Source organism: Strongylocentrotus purpuratus, unplaced genomic scaffold, assembly GCF_000002235.5.
Source record: "Strongylocentrotus purpuratus isolate Spur 01 unplaced genomic scaffold, Spur_5.0 spur5_scaffold_7, whole genome shotgun sequence".
NCBI classification, from domain to species: Eukaryota; Metazoa; Echinodermata; class Echinoidea; order Camarodonta; family Strongylocentrotidae; genus Strongylocentrotus; species Strongylocentrotus purpuratus.
The window spans coordinates 4,690,098-4,705,953 of NW_022145613.1; the positions used below are offsets into that span (position 1 = coordinate 4,690,098).

General features: G+C 36.0%; 1 protein-coding gene across 2 annotated transcripts in view; it reads right to left on the reverse strand.

Annotated features, from left to right (window-relative positions):
- LOC100888694 (alpha-1,6-mannosylglycoprotein 6-beta-N-acetylglucosaminyltransferase A) overlaps nucleotides 1-15,856 on the reverse strand; it is a 59,907-nt gene that overhangs the window by 6,557 nt on the left and 37,494 nt on the right. For both annotated transcript variants that reach the window (XM_030974715.1, XM_030974714.1), the window contains 8 exons: nucleotides 12,105-12,274; nucleotides 10,732-10,869; nucleotides 7,090-7,223; nucleotides 6,284-6,411; nucleotides 5,666-5,836; nucleotides 3,867-4,013; nucleotides 2,745-2,936; nucleotides 1,823-1,922 (listed from right to left, as the gene is read on the reverse strand). In XM_030974715.1, the coding sequence (XP_030830575.1) occupies nucleotides 1,823-1,922; nucleotides 2,745-2,936; nucleotides 3,867-4,013; nucleotides 5,666-5,836; nucleotides 6,284-6,411; nucleotides 7,090-7,223; nucleotides 10,732-10,869; nucleotides 12,105-12,274 (1,180 nt within the window). The remainder of the gene's footprint in view (nucleotides 1-1,822; nucleotides 1,923-2,744; nucleotides 2,937-3,866; nucleotides 4,014-5,665; nucleotides 5,837-6,283; nucleotides 6,412-7,089; nucleotides 7,224-10,731; nucleotides 10,870-12,104; nucleotides 12,275-15,856) is intronic.

A 15,856-nucleotide genomic window follows, 5' to 3' on the forward strand; every position in this document is an offset into this window, starting at 1 on the left:
CAGACCTGAAGTGCTGTGAAGATGTAATATTTGCTGTACACATAGTAAAGCATCAGATACATCATCTGTCTAGGACTTGACATCTTCTTGTCATGAGAGGGCAGCAAATATTTATACTGTTTATCCAACATTTAATGACAGTACTGATCTGTAGCATGTGCAAAGCGGTTATTTTGTCCCCTCAGACACCATTGCCTCTTGACATTCATTTACACATTTAAGTGGTTACATTTAAGATGAAAACTTGCAGTATAATGATGCTGAACACAAGAACAGGGTGCTCATTATTTGTTTCAGATTAATCTTCACTTGTGTGTTCCTCATAAAAAAAGGTTCTAGTCTCTATACAGACAAAACCCTGCTAAAGGCTTTATTTCATTATGGATATACATGTAGCTGGTGTAGGGTTGAGGTTGTCATTGAGTTTTAGATTAGGTTTACGATTTGGGTAAAGAATAGTTCAGAGTCCATGAGTGAAGATATTCTGTTCATGTTGAACATTGACAATTGAGCAATTGTTTCCACATTTGTGTTGTATAATCCATATTATAAATACTGTGCTTATAAAGCGATCATCGCCGAAGTCTCTAAGTGCTATAACAAACAAAATACCATGATAAACAATTACATATTAAACAAAACAAACAATTACAAATAAACCTACAAATTACAATACATATGAAATATATATCAATGTGAACAGAGTAAGTAAATCATCCAAAGTTATTTTGAATAAATGTGTCTTCAGACAAGTTTTGAATTGGTTGACAGTCTGACAGTTTTTGACATGTAAAGGTAGTTTGGAACAAGTTCAGCAGGAGCTTTGCAAAAACAGCAATGACCGTAAGAAAGAGTTGACATCGAAGTGGACAAGAGGTTTCATTGTGAAGATGACCATAGATTTTGTATTCCTGGATTAGTTCTTGCAGATAAATTGGTGCCAATTCATGAATTCATTTATAAGTTAAAACCAAGATTTTGTACATAGTGCAGTACATCACCGACAACTGACCCTTAGATCATATCAAATAATGGTCAAACACAGTCACTTGTGATTTATTTACAGAGACATATAACAATTTTTGTATTGAAAAAAGGAGTGCAATAGTTTCCAATTCCATCCAGTATTTTTCTTAAGTACGCCATGCAGGGCTGTGCATGTAGCGGTAGGGGCACTTCTATTGTGTGGGGGATACTACCCATGTGTGTGTGTGTGTGTAATGTGAGTGAAGGAAAGTTCGCTTGTACTCGTGTGTGGATGCTACTGGTTGCATGAGGGGTTTACTTGTCATAGATTAGGACATAGACCAATCTTCAAATGAGGATCTAGGAGTTGTACAAAACAAATAATGCATGCATTCATCGTTGAGGCAGGATATGCATCTAACATACTCGGCTTGACTGCCTCGTATTAAGACAGCTGCACACATTCCCAACTCGAGTGCAAATAGATTGTAAATTGAACTCATATGAACGCATCTTTTGTATGCTAACTCAATATCTCATAATACATGACATATGATAAGGCCTAAAGAAAAAAGATGTTGTATTGACCTTTGCGACCGACCCAAAAATCTTGAAATCTACGGTCGGCTTTTTAAAAAGTTTTTTTTTTTTTTTTACAGTTTTTTAGAAAAAACATGTATTAAAACATTCAAAATTGAGAAATATCAGCCCAAAGAGGGAGTAAAAAAAAAAATAAAAAATAAAAAAAAGAAGAAGATTTTTGACCGACCCACGTTTTGGCACCTTAAGGGCAATACAACACCTTTTTTTTTTTTAGGCCTAAGGGAAATTGAAAGACCTTTAGGGATGCACTTACCTTCCTCCATGCATCTATCTCTACACGACTGTCCTATCCCTGACACTTTGATCTGGAGGGTGGACAATGGCGGCCATTGCTTCTCTCCCGTACAGAATTCCTGAAAAAAGAGTCAACAAAAATATGAAAGTCAGTACACAACCAACAATAGCATCAAACCGATACCCTCACATGGACCCCACTTCATGAGTGTTAAGTTTTACATGAATAAAATAATTGTTGATGTATTATTGAATGCCTTAAAGCCACACTGCACTACTTGCAGCTACTTGCGCCCTCTATATAACAAACAATGCCTAAGCGGTACCCATTGGTCCACCATGATCCCCTTTTTCTTAAGTTAATTGAGAGCTGTTTTGATGAGATAACCACCTGTCAGTGACCATGCAGGGAGGTCTAATCCCTCCTGGCCAAACTAGTGCAGATATAATTTAAAGGGCCGTTCTAAATCAAAAGTAAGAACTTCTATACAATAAAGAAACTTTACAATGTTATGCAACAAAACAGAAACAAACAGGTATCGAAAAGTATGTGATAAGAACAACTTAATTCATATAGAGATATGTGTGATCTGTTTGTAAAATACCATTCCAAAATGCAAATAAATGTCAGGTATACTGCTGACGGTTTTAATCTGTTGATTATCAACTTCTCTGATTCTCCTATTTTTAATCTACAAACAATAAAGCCTGCCGGGAGATAGGTACAATACTTCTAGAGTTTCCCCATTGTTGCATTATTACTCCAGTTTTGATAATACTTGGAAGAAAAATAACACGAGGCTCCCAAATGGGCAATTTTAATTCAAGGTTCAATGCCGTTACAATAGATTTTGTTCCCCCCAGAAAGTACAACCACCTCCTTCGCACCCCACCCCTTCCAAAAAGAACATATATCATTGTCTACTCATCATTTCACCCACCTGCTTTTGAAGATAACTACTGACTCTCTCCAACATGCCATGGCATGTGAATTCAAAGGGAAGGTATGGTGTTGTTGTGTTCATTGCGGCTATCTTGTCTAGTGCTACGTCCAGCTCGCTGCCCAACACATCGACTGTCCATACATGGGGCTGTCCAATGTAAACTTCTGTGTAGGGATGCTGGGATGTCAGCTGTGAGGGACATATGAAAAAGAATAATGATAACAATACAGTCAAACCTGTCTATAAAGACCACCCAAGGGAAACAGACAAAATGGCCACTGAAGACAGGTGGCCTTTCTAGACAGGTTCTACAACACATATTTCTCTCTTGAGGGAGACAAAATACATGGCCACTATAGACAGGTGGTCTTTATAGTCAGGTTTGACTGTATTAGTAATATAATAATGATGATTATTAAAATATATGATATTAGAACTTTGTATAGTGGTGCTCCAACATAACCCCATCTCAATTTACTGACTTGGAGGTTATAGCATTCAAGGAATTCTTTCCTACTTGTACCACCAGGGTGAAGAGTGGCAAAAGTTGATTTATGTCTAGCTATAAAAGGACACTAATGCTGCACTGGAGATCAAATCAAGCACGCACGATGAATATTACCACTTGCTATTTATTTCTCCCTTGAGAGGCATTGTTTTTCTGAGATGTCTTTCTTCCATTAGGTCGTTTACCACCTTATGTCTTATAACATTACATCAATGGGTCTTTATAAAGTTTACTAACCACTACAAATATTTTTTTCTCTATGTTAGAGGATCCCTGTCGCTAAACTACATATTCAAAATAAGATTTTTTTTTTAATGTTCCTTCTATAAAGAGTTATAGCAAGTTTAAATACTCTAGTTAAACATTAAAGTGACCCGTGTGAAGACGAATTAGAGCACCCATAAATGCTCACCTAGAAAAAGGGTCTCCACAGACCCTGACTCGGGTTCCGTCCACAGGGCTTTATGTTATTGCTTATTTTATTCATACTCCTTGACTGCTAGCTCATACAATACCAGATTCAGTTTTTTCAGGTTGATTAAATACATCTAAAGCTGTAAACAATTGTTAAAGTGATTGGTACCCTTAATCGATAGAATAAGTATTCTTACCGCTCTACTTGTTGGCTTGCCCTGGAAAAATTTGGTGTTTTGGTAATTTTTAGGCGGATTGAATTTGGGGTTGAGAAAGACACAGCCATTGGCCACAGCTTCCAGTGGAGCGGGACCCTCGTAAGGAAACCCAAGACCTATAAAAAGCTGCAAGATGAAGGTGAGGAGAAGACACAATATATTAGAATCACAGATACTACCAATTATTACCTGTATCAGACATCTGAGCAGTTTTACAAAATTCTGGTTTTACAAAATCATATTACACTTGTTGTAATCCTAAAAGAGATAATCAGTAAATATGAGACCATATTACCATCTCATGAAAAGCCTATGGACTTTACGTGTTAAAAAAGCAGGAAATAAGTCTTATATTCACAGCGCCGTATTTTGTCATTTTCGTTTCTTTGCGCGCAGTCTATTGAGACGTAATAATCACACCAAATGCACACTGTTTGCAATGTATCAAAAATTTTGTCAAGCACTGGATACACAGTGCTGGTTTCACAAAGTTTTTTCATTTCTATGAGATTGTCATGGTTGATTTATGTATTTGCTCTAGATGTCTGAGTTGGATAACATTAACAATATTGACTGGCTTAACTTTCGGGAGATACCACATATATTTCCCTCACAAGACCCATATTGCCCTCGTCTTTGACTTGGGGAAATATGAGTCTAATTTGGGAAACATATGTTGTATCTCCCTCAAGGCCAGTCCATATTATATAACTATTGACTAAACCCAATATTGTAGAACCTTCTACAGAAATGCCAGCTCTTTGCATGAGCCATTGCAGACCTTATGGCAACGTGCCAGATACCCAATATGTGAAGTCTCGTCAATAATTACCTAGAGTGACACTTGAGATTGACCTAAAGTTTGCACATTGTAAAGATGAGGGTATTAATTATATTTGGAGTCAGATTTATAACCATCATTAATTGTTATCATGAAACCAAATTGTCTGAATATTGTTCTAAATTATATGACACAGAAAAAAGGCCATGGAATTGTATGCATAACATATAAATTCACATCATATGATGTTACCACCTGTGCCAGTCCAAAGCTCAAAATAAAATATAATAAAAAGGTGTTTTACAACTTTTTGTGTATAATCAATCCAAAGTGTCCAAAGTGTAATATAAAACTTGAAACAGGACACTGTTCTGAAAATATTGTAATGTTTTCATGACGGAATGTGAACAACACAAGATTGTTGTATTTGTTGGGCTTATGCAAGTCATGGAGAAATCAAATATATATGTATGGCATGGGCATCAATGTGATTGCACATGTATGACATAAGTACAACATTCCTTAGTTTTTAAAGGATTATAAAATTCAAATAACACATGCTTAATTTTCACATTCGTCAATACAGAGAGAAGAAGCTAGACAGGATAGATAGGTACTGTAGAATTTGTTTGTGATTTCTATAAAGTGAAGATCATTTTCAGAGCAAGAAACTATAGGGAATTGCCAAAGTTCAAGTTCCTCAAGTTCAAGTTGTACATCTCTTATCTTTTGGCATGAAACAATCTTGAATCTCAAATATTATTGAAATTTGCAAGAGTTCCAAGATGTTCAGTCATAGCAAAAAAAAAAGTTGTTTTTAAAAAAATGAAGAAAAGAGAGGGGACTAAAGAGAGAAAGAACAAGAGAGGCAAAGAACAGGAGAGAGAGAGAGAGAGAGATAGTGAGAGTGAGAGAGAGAGAGAGAGGGGATAGAGGGGGAGGGGGGAGTGAGAGAGAAATAGAGAGAAATAAAGAGAGAGAAATATTAAGCACAAACCTTTGTTTCTTTTAATAAATTCTGTATCTCTGCACCAGATACGATGCCATGGTTTACCACATAGTCGGGTATCACATTCTTCATGGCGGGAGTGGTTTGGTTCATGAACACTGTGCCATGAATCTCAAATTTTTTGTGAATCTTGTCCAGGTATCTTCTAATCCAAGGATCCTATATAAAGAGAAGTAAACAGGTAAAAATAAGAATAATTGGAACAATAGCAACAATAACAATAACAATTATCTCTTCTTAAAGAGATAATCCCCAGGATGCTTTCTGGGTAAAAGTGAGCTTTCTCACTCTTGGTTCAGATTGGACGAACATCACAGAAGAATGTTTTTTAAATACCCTCACATTCAAAATAAAATCAGACATAGCTGAAGAGCATGGTCCAAACTATCATTCCATATGTGCATCTAAAATAATAAAGGAACCACATGGAAGGGTTAATATATCGAGGAAAAACAATTGGTCATCGGATTCAGGCTTACCTGCACACAATGTATGCAGATTCTCCACTCGCTGGGGAGCATTCCAGCCAGTTTCTACTTTTACAGTACTCCCCTCTTGTCCCACACTCTTAGGAATCCCATACGAGTATTTCATACATGTACTCACAGTCCAGAATTTAGCACTTTTTCCATAGACAAGGGCACGGTTTGTTCTCTTGGTGGAACTGTCTGCTTTGGTTGTATCCATCTGATGATCTACTACAAAACCCATAAAAGAATTGTCTGGTGTATGAGCTGAAGAAGAAAAAAAGAAATTGAAAATCATGAAAAAGTAAAGTTATTGGTCCATATTCTACAAACAATTAAAACCAATGCTGGATTTAGGTTGGGTCTAAAATAGAGTTTAACAAGGAGGTTAGACAAAGGTCTAAGTTTTCCCTTTCTTCAATAGTTTAATTTGATTTTTTTTTAATTGAGTATTGGTCATTGAGATTTAGGAAGTGTTTCACAGTCATCATGAGTTAGTTTATTGTAAAAATCAATGTCTTTTATGAAGAGTTTAATAGGAACTACAACATCCTGATAAAGTTACAAACTAAAACATCCTTCCAAATTTAAACCATTTTAATAATGCATAACACTTATCATTACTATTACAGTTTAATATCATTATCACTATTATATTGATATCAAAACATAGACAATGACATCAACATCAATTTCAACATCATGGTCATCTAAATCAGTCTTAAAATCATCAGTATCATTATCATAAATATCACTATCACCATCACTAACATTATTGTTACTATCACTATTATTTTGGTTTGCAGCATTATTATGATATTAAATTACTCTAGCATCATGCTCAACTCTTCTCAGATGTCTAATACTCTGTGAAATGTACACATCCTCCATGGAAAAGTCACATCCTAAGACAAGAGAGAGACAGAGAAAAAAAAAGAGACTTACGAAACATAGTGAAGAACTGCCTTGGGACCAGGTTCCAGTTCCCCCAGCTAGACTTGGTACCAGCCTTTTTGATGTAAACATCCACATTGTACGCCGGCTCTGTTCCAAAAGAGTCTATAACCCTGAGGATGCAACTGAAAATTTTAGGGAAGAAAAAAATAAAATAAAAGTGACTTGAAGAGTGGGTGAAATGGTGATAATAACAAAACTTCAAGTAAAATTAGAAGAAAAAAAAGGCATAATTTGAAAATGCAAAACTAGTTATGATTACAAATTAGAAATGAAAAAAAGTTATTGAGCTGAGGAATAGTTTATTAACTAGGAGGTCGTGATATCTAAACTGAGTCGGTACACTGAAGTCTTTGGTAATTCCTGTAGCTATTCAGTACAGTAAGTACCATAATCTGCCCAAATTTAGTACTGCATGAAAATTGTGTTGATAAAGAAGACTTTGTCAGTAATTTAATTATCAAATACAGTTTCATCAATTGTAAAAATAGATATCAAGTATTATTATCTATATAAGACTTCCAGGTGGTACAATAAATCAATGCATTCAATATCTTTAGCGCAGTACCCCGATGACTGACCAATATTGTTTTTGTATTGTTCAGTCATCCGGAAACTTCAATATCATGGCGATATCACACAAAAACAAAGCCATATTTACTGAGGTAAGACTAATATAGATGATAATAATAATAATAGTAATATTGTATGGCTTTGTTTTTGTGTGATACAAGAATATATTGCTCTCGCTAAGACAATATTAGACTCGTCTTTGACTCCAATGTTGTCATAGCTCGAGAAATATATTTTTGTATCACACTCAAGGCCATCCAATATTATATAAACAATGCTTGAATCAAGGTGTACAGGTTTTAAAGATATTTTTGATAACTCTTATCATAAACGTTTAATTTTGACATATATTTGTAAAAAACGTATATTTACATAAAGTCCACATCTACATGTATACTGTAATAACATATCTAATTCAGTTTGTACAATCAACAAATTTCATACACATCCAATCGAGCATTGTGCATATATGTACACTTTGCCTGTCCTTCAAATAATTCATAAGTACGTACAGCTGTAGCCTCGATAATAAAGTCTCTAGCTCATATTTATTAAAAGGTCATGATGACATTTCTATCGTGATATGTCACGTGTCTAATGGTGTATCTTTTTCCTTCAGACTTTATGAGCTTCCATAAATATCTGCTTACAGTCGTTAAAAATACACACACTCATGCGTGTATGCACGTCAGACCTAGCAAAATAATGGAAAATATTTGGGTTGAATGTTCTCTATATGTACATGTACAACCAGGCTGTGATGAATGTGAAAGGGACATGAGCAAGCTATGAACAATTGTCTTCACTTTCTGCCTAATTAGATATCCAGGTCTGATCTATCAACATTCCAAAACTCTAGACTTTAAATCGATCTCAACTGAGTTTACTTTTTTTTCATCTTGACTACACTACTTCACATAATTTTGGTTCAATATATGTTCCATCTACAATACTCTTCCATTTATTCTATTAATATTCTTCTAATCCTTCTCCTATCTATAATTCATCATTTTCACCACTGATATAGTGATATTCCCTAATATATACAATGATTCATTTTGATCATTGACAGTAACATCCCTCAATCAGTTCTCCCAAGTCGCAATATTCTGACTTTATTTCACAACACGCATGAAATGCTAATCCCCACAAGGCATCAATATACATGTATAACGCACACTTTTCAACTTGTTTGGAGACAACTTCTATAATTAGGGGAAAAAGGGTATCCCTTGAGCAGGCTCAAGGCCATTTTCGTTCTAAAAAAACAACCGGCAGCCTTGCTTTTTACTCTTTATCTTTCGATCATTTTCAGTTTATGTTTGTGCCATATCCAAAGACAGGTGATTATCTCATTTCCTACCCTCTCAAGAGGTTACTATCACCATGTCTCTTCAACAAACATGTTTTCTTCATATTCTCAAAACCTAGTCCCATTATAGCTATGATTACAGGTAATCTATGAATTGAAATATGAAAATAGTTTATCTGCCGAGTAAATATTTTATAAATAAAATAATATAATATGTTGAAAGATTGAAAGATTAATAAAAGATCAGTTGTTTTGCAATTTTGGAAGGTCTATATTTTCAGGGAGTGTTCCACAAATTGCATTTGGGGATCTACCATATCAGCAGAAATAGTTTAAGAGTTTTATCACTAGATGTTTGTCATAATTGACTGTCTTGATATGCAGTACCAAACACTTTGGATATATTAGATTTTTGGTCAAATTCCAAGAACGTTTAATTTTAAGATTCCAATTTTATTGTCCATATAGAATACAACAAATTCCAATGGTGGAATAGTGTCACACAATATGCAAAGGTAACAAAACATTAGCACCATGTGCTGGGAGCCTGGAGGGTATTAACTCATTCACGTCAACTGACCACATTGTGTGGTTTGTCCTGATTACAAGAAACTAGAACTGTTGACCTCAGAGTTCATCAGACTCTGCACTGTTAAAGCATACAAGTAAACACCCCTCTAGGTCACAGTAGATAACACATAACAAAAAACTTTATAATCTAAATATGTAGATAATAAGTATAAAATTCATAGCCACACTATTAAAGGTGATGAATGTAGAATATCGTAAAGGAATAAAAATATTTTGCCTTTTAGATATTGCACAAAAAGCAAACTAAACCATAATTTTTCCACACCCTCCAAAATGAAGGCCAACAGGGTTCGAATTTGCAGCAGCTACTGTGACAACATCACACATGCACCTGATCAGCTCACCTACATATGGCTGAGGCGATGAGCTGTACTTAATTCATGCAAAGTCACTGTGAATATGCTTACTCCACATACAACGATGTCATGAAGTCAAGGCTTGTTTATTAGGTCTACAACTTTTGGTTTTTAGATGTAAACCACAGCTGCAACCATGACAATAGGCTTTAATAAGTTCACAATTGACCTCCACCTTAACCTATATTTACCCCCCCCCCCCCCCCCCCCCCCCCCCGAGAAATTTTGGTCTTGTTTCCTAAATATCCCGCAAATTGATTGGGAAATAGTCTGCTTATTTTGCACCCGTCCGAGCTAGTTTGTGATGAGCGTATCCGTCTGGTAAAGGCGCAATTTCAAGGTTTGGGATAATATCCCGAGTCTAAAATAAGAGGTTATTTGGCAAACTCGAGCTGATGAAGACAGGCCTAGTATCTGTGCACTTAAAAGGGCAACTGGCTGGAAGTGGAGAGTGTGGATGCACTGTAAAGTATCACGCAAGTTGGTCGGTTTTATTGTAACTTCCAAGTTGCTCTAAAAACCCATCTCTTTCTAAACAGTGCTATTTAATCATGTCAATGTAGCGTAATAATTTGTGTTGTTTTAGTTTACTTTATTTTAGTTAAGAAAGTTATGTTTTTGTGATAGTAATACATTTATGTACAGCGCCATGAGCGTCAGAGCCTGGCGGATACCGGCGCTATATAAATATCCATATTATTATTATTATTATTATTATTGATGGCGCTTTATATAAAATGGTTGTTTCCACAAACGTGTATTGGTGCTGATCTTAAACTGAAAAATGCCATACTAGCCTACCTGAATTGTTGCCACTGTCCACCAATAGTCTTCTTCAGCTGTTTCATACCAACGATGTCAATGTAGACCAGATCATAAAGGTTCTTGCCCTTCACTGGACAGTTCATCTTGTTGGTTAATCCTTTCCTTCTCAAAAGACTGGAAGAAAGAAGAAAACAAGAAATATTTCATTTCTTATTGACAGGAAATATTAATCACAAGAAAAGGTCAAACCTGCTTTAATGACCACCTGTCTACTCGAACTACATTTTTGTTTTCATTGAAAAGAGTTTCTTATCTTAAAAAGAAATCAAAGAAACCTATCATACATAAAGACAACTTGACCCCCTTGAGTGGTCTTCATAAAAAGGTTTCACTGCCAAACCTCTTTAACATATGATGCAATTAGGCACCAAATATAAAATTGCCATGAAAAATACGAGTGACACATGGTTTCAGGCCACTTACTTTACTTCTCACTATTTTACTGGCTTGTCTCATACAATCTAGATTTGAAGCTTAGACTGGCTTGGAAACCTAACCCTTATACAAGTCATTCATGCAAGTAATAATTACACCATTTATCCCCACTCGAATTGAGATTGTATCCACGCATCATTTGTTTGATACGATGAAACCCCACGATCCTCGTATGTGATGTAGAATGGAGTGGTTTGAAGAGTGCTTCAATCATATCATTATCAATGGCAAGTTGAGTACATTTACTGGTACTTAGGTGCACATACAGAGAACAAGCACAATACCTCTACAATTTGTGTAAACACACAGTGCTACGTGTGTATTAGCCGCCACATAGATTTAGCGCATTTTAGTGCATCTCGTTAATCGTTCAAAATCGTCAGATGGTACTGGAATCTATAAGTGCGTGCCCTTTTCATGAGAAAAAAAAAAGTGGGATAGTCTCATTAAATGAATCACAGGTGATCATGTTTAACCAATCAAGTGATTAGGATCTAGGAGTAAGACGTATAATAATCAACAGAGCCTGTTCAATAGTCAGACATGTACATCATTTCCACTATTTCCATTTTGTTTCCTACCCAGAGCTGCCAACCTCCAGAACAGAAAATCAGTAATCACAAGGCTCAAAATCAGTAATTTTTGGTATAAATCAGTAATTTCCTATGCGCGGACGCATGATTGTCTGAAATTTTGGGTGATTTTACTCACACAAAGTCGTCACACAGGTCGTCACAACAAGTTCACAACACAGTTTTCCTTGAAAAATGGCTTCTATTAAGACAAGTTTTTTTATTTTTTTAAAATTTTTTAAAATCTGTAATTTGAGACATCATTCTGTAATGATCGTTAATTTACGTATCAATAACAGGAAATCCGTACTAGTTGGCAGCTCTGCCTACCCATAGACTTACTTTCCGAGTGTGGTAGTTGCAGTGGATATCTCTATGTCATGGCCCAGGATGTGGAGAGTGGATAGGATGTCACTCCACTGAACAAGCTCCCCGAGTGGACCACCGTTGAAGGCATTGTCTGCGATCTTGAATCCAGATTCTTTGGTCAACGCTCCAATATGAACCAAGATCTGAGCAAGTTTAGAAAGTATAAAACAAGAAAAGAATGTTGCATTATTTACAGGTTTAAAGATAAACTTGAGTTCTGGTAATGCGATTGCATTGTGAAAGAAAAGGTGTGAAATGGATCAGAAAAGTTGATCATATAGCATGTAAGTAATGGTGTGTAATGCAAGGTTCTGGAGTCATCAAAATCATCATAAATTTGGCAGAGTCTTGGTAAAGTAACAATCACTTACACAGAAAGATGTATATGGGACAACACACATGGTGTCGGGGCTAGTACTACCCTGATTTCCTTATCTTTCTATGCTCATTACTCAGCCAGTATACATTTTCTTCCAAAATTGTTTGGCACATGACATTTATTTGTAATCTTGAACATTCAGTGTAAGTTTCGTTAGATTCTGTGAGAATTCATTTTCTTTTTTTACCAGAACTCAAGTTTATCTTTAATTATTCAGGGGCTATTTGATGGCAAGAGAGGAAGGGAGGGAGAGGTGAAAGTTAAGTACAACGTGTGATGCAGATAGCAACAGCACAAACTACTAATGAGCAGTGAGCAATTTAGGTTGGGAAAGAGCACATAAGGAGAGTTTGTTAATAGAGTGGGGCAATCTCACTTTTACTGAAACAAATCAAAATTTAGGTTCCAAACCTAGACAAAATTTCATCCCAGATAACAAGCTATATCAATTCAATGATTAATGCACAATCTTCTTTTGAATTAAATATTACATTCAACACATTTCATATTACATTTTTGTTCCCTTTGATGGACATGACTCAAAGGATCGAGTACACACCATATGGCAACAAATTGAAATTACTAATAACGGTATCGTATATCAACCCATAGCAGTACAGCGTCACCTTTTAGTGACATATTTGCATTATTTTTTCATCCAGAATGCTAGGATGTACACATCATACATGTACATGGGCAGAAAGAGTAAAAATCAAAGAAATTGAGGCTATTGCAATGTAGTACATTGTGCTATTCTTGAATAAGAGCGCTCTTATTGTAACTTTGCAACGTGGTGTTATATATACATGTAACCACTCTTTTTGTGAACAAATTGGCAATTTTTTTGATTAAATTTTCAGATTTTCATTCGAATTGGTTTATTAATTAAATCTTTTTTATCAACAACATCAAAGTACAAAAATTAAAATGGAAAGGATCAATTGCTGCCAATTTGACGAGGAAAAAACTGATTACAATGGAAAATATGAAACCTCTGAAAGCCCTACATTGGGTTAAAAGGGAGGAAAACCAACATTGTAAGACACACCTTGCATCCTGCATATCAAGTGTTAAGATAACATTCTGTTGTCACTCGTGTAAACCTTTGAAATGTTGATATAACATTTTCGATATTTAGAGTGTGCAAAGAATGTCCAGACAAAACCTTTTCTTGTTTTTTTTTACAGCTGTGCCTTATTCTGTTTTGTATTAATTCATTTCACATGTATATACTATCCCAATTTATGTATTATATTGTACATAAAATTGTATGTTTTTACTTTGTAAAAATGTTTTTAAAGATGGAATTCAATAAACTGAACTGAACTGAACTGAATGCAAGGACACACTCAGACTACAGCATGAATGTAAACATAGAGACACAATAATAATAATAATATATAGGATTCATAATAATAATAATAATAATAATAATAATCTTTTAAAGTCCACTCCCGATTTTATTAAGTTAAACCGAAAATGGAAATTCTTTTTGCCCAATTGATCGTGAGCCCAGCAGCCACTGAGCAGCGCCAGGACCCTGTTTCATAAAACTTGTTATCCATAACAAGTTACAAGCTACTGTTATAAGCTACTGAAATCATGGTATCTGATTGGCTGAGAGCAAATTTGTCGTAGAAATTTTGCATTTGTTATTGAAAACAAGTTTTATGAAACGGGCCCCTGATCCACTTAATGTTCTAGGTGCACGAGCACTCATAACGCATTACTCATTCACCTTTGGAAGAGCAACAGATATCATGCTCTTACCAAATCAAATACCTACACAATGGCAGTTAGAGGCAAAGTTCAAAGACTATTCTATTGGTATTTAACCTCTCAAGAGGAACAAATAAAAACCATGTACTAACAGCTGTGTATTTCACCCTCTATATGCCATATAAACAATCTGCCTGTGCCACATTCCATTTATATCATGGGATAGATGTGGCTAAGGCTACAAGATTCTGTAACTGTTTTCAGAGCAAGATTAATCTAACAGCTTGTCAGGGAGCTGATCAACACTGGAAATGGGTACCCTAAATCTCTGTGTACAAGATGCATTTTCCCTGCCGAATTTTTTTTTGAAAGCCGGGGTGCGCCTTATACACGGGTAAAAAAAAAAAAGGTCGGTTTATGCCCCTCCACCTGGCACTGTGCATGGCAATGTCTCCCAGCTCAGTCGTACACGGTGTGTTGACTCACCACTCAGAAACTAGAACAACACTACCTGTAAGGCCAAATTTCTGTTTGGACTGTAATCTGTCATCTTTAGTTTTAAAAATGACATTGATACTATTATTTCTGACAAGTTCACAAGCACAAATTGGCGCATTAACTGCAATTCGCAGTAAAATAAAGGTCCTTAACCACATGGGTTTTTGAACACGGACCTGGCTTGCTGCCTACGGAGTCTGAAGAAGAAAAAAAAAAGAAGAAGAAAAAAAACAATTTTTTTTTTCCTTCCCCCCCCCCCCAAAAAATAGGGGCGCGTCTTAGACACAGAGATTTACGGTAATTTTGTAAAGCCAATGTGTTGCACAAAGCAATCCTTCCCTCAACCGGTGCCTATTGTTTTGGGTTAAAATGCACATGTGGCAAACAAGTGGGTGTGCAGACAGATGAAGAAAGCAACTGAAGTGTTGCTGGGGAAACCAGAAACCTTGAACGGCACACAGAGAGCAGCATCATGCAGTTCAGGTTAAGAATGCCCTGCACCAATTGTGTCGTTCACAAGTTATATACACAATAGGCCCGCCTTCACTATCTCGAGATTGCCAAATATCCAGCTACTTGAACTATCCCGATCGAAACTATCCAGCTAATTGGCGTCTTCATTAGACCGAAGTAGCAAATTAGCTGGATAGTTGGTCAGGATAATATCCCAAGATATCTCGGTCTAGTTTGCAAAATATCCCACTATTTCCGAACTAGCGGGATAGTTTGCGACTGTCTTCATTAGACCTAAGTACGGAGTCAAATATCCCGATCCCAGGCGATCTATACCGCTCAGCGCACTAGTACAACCAAGAAGTTACCTGGTGACTTCTTGGTACAACTGGTAAACACGGAAAACCGGAAATCGTTGTGCATGATGGCATCGGGATATTTGACTCTGTACTTCGGTCTAATGAAGATGGTCGCAAACTATCCCGCTAGTTCGGAAATATTGGGATATTTTGCAAACTAGACCAAGATATCTTGGGATATTATCCCGACCAACTATCCAGCTAATATGCTAATTTTCGGTCTAATGAAGACGCAAATTAGCAGGATAGTTTCGATCGGGATAGTTCAAATAGCTGGATATTTGGCAATCTCGAGATAGTGAAGACACGCCTACAGA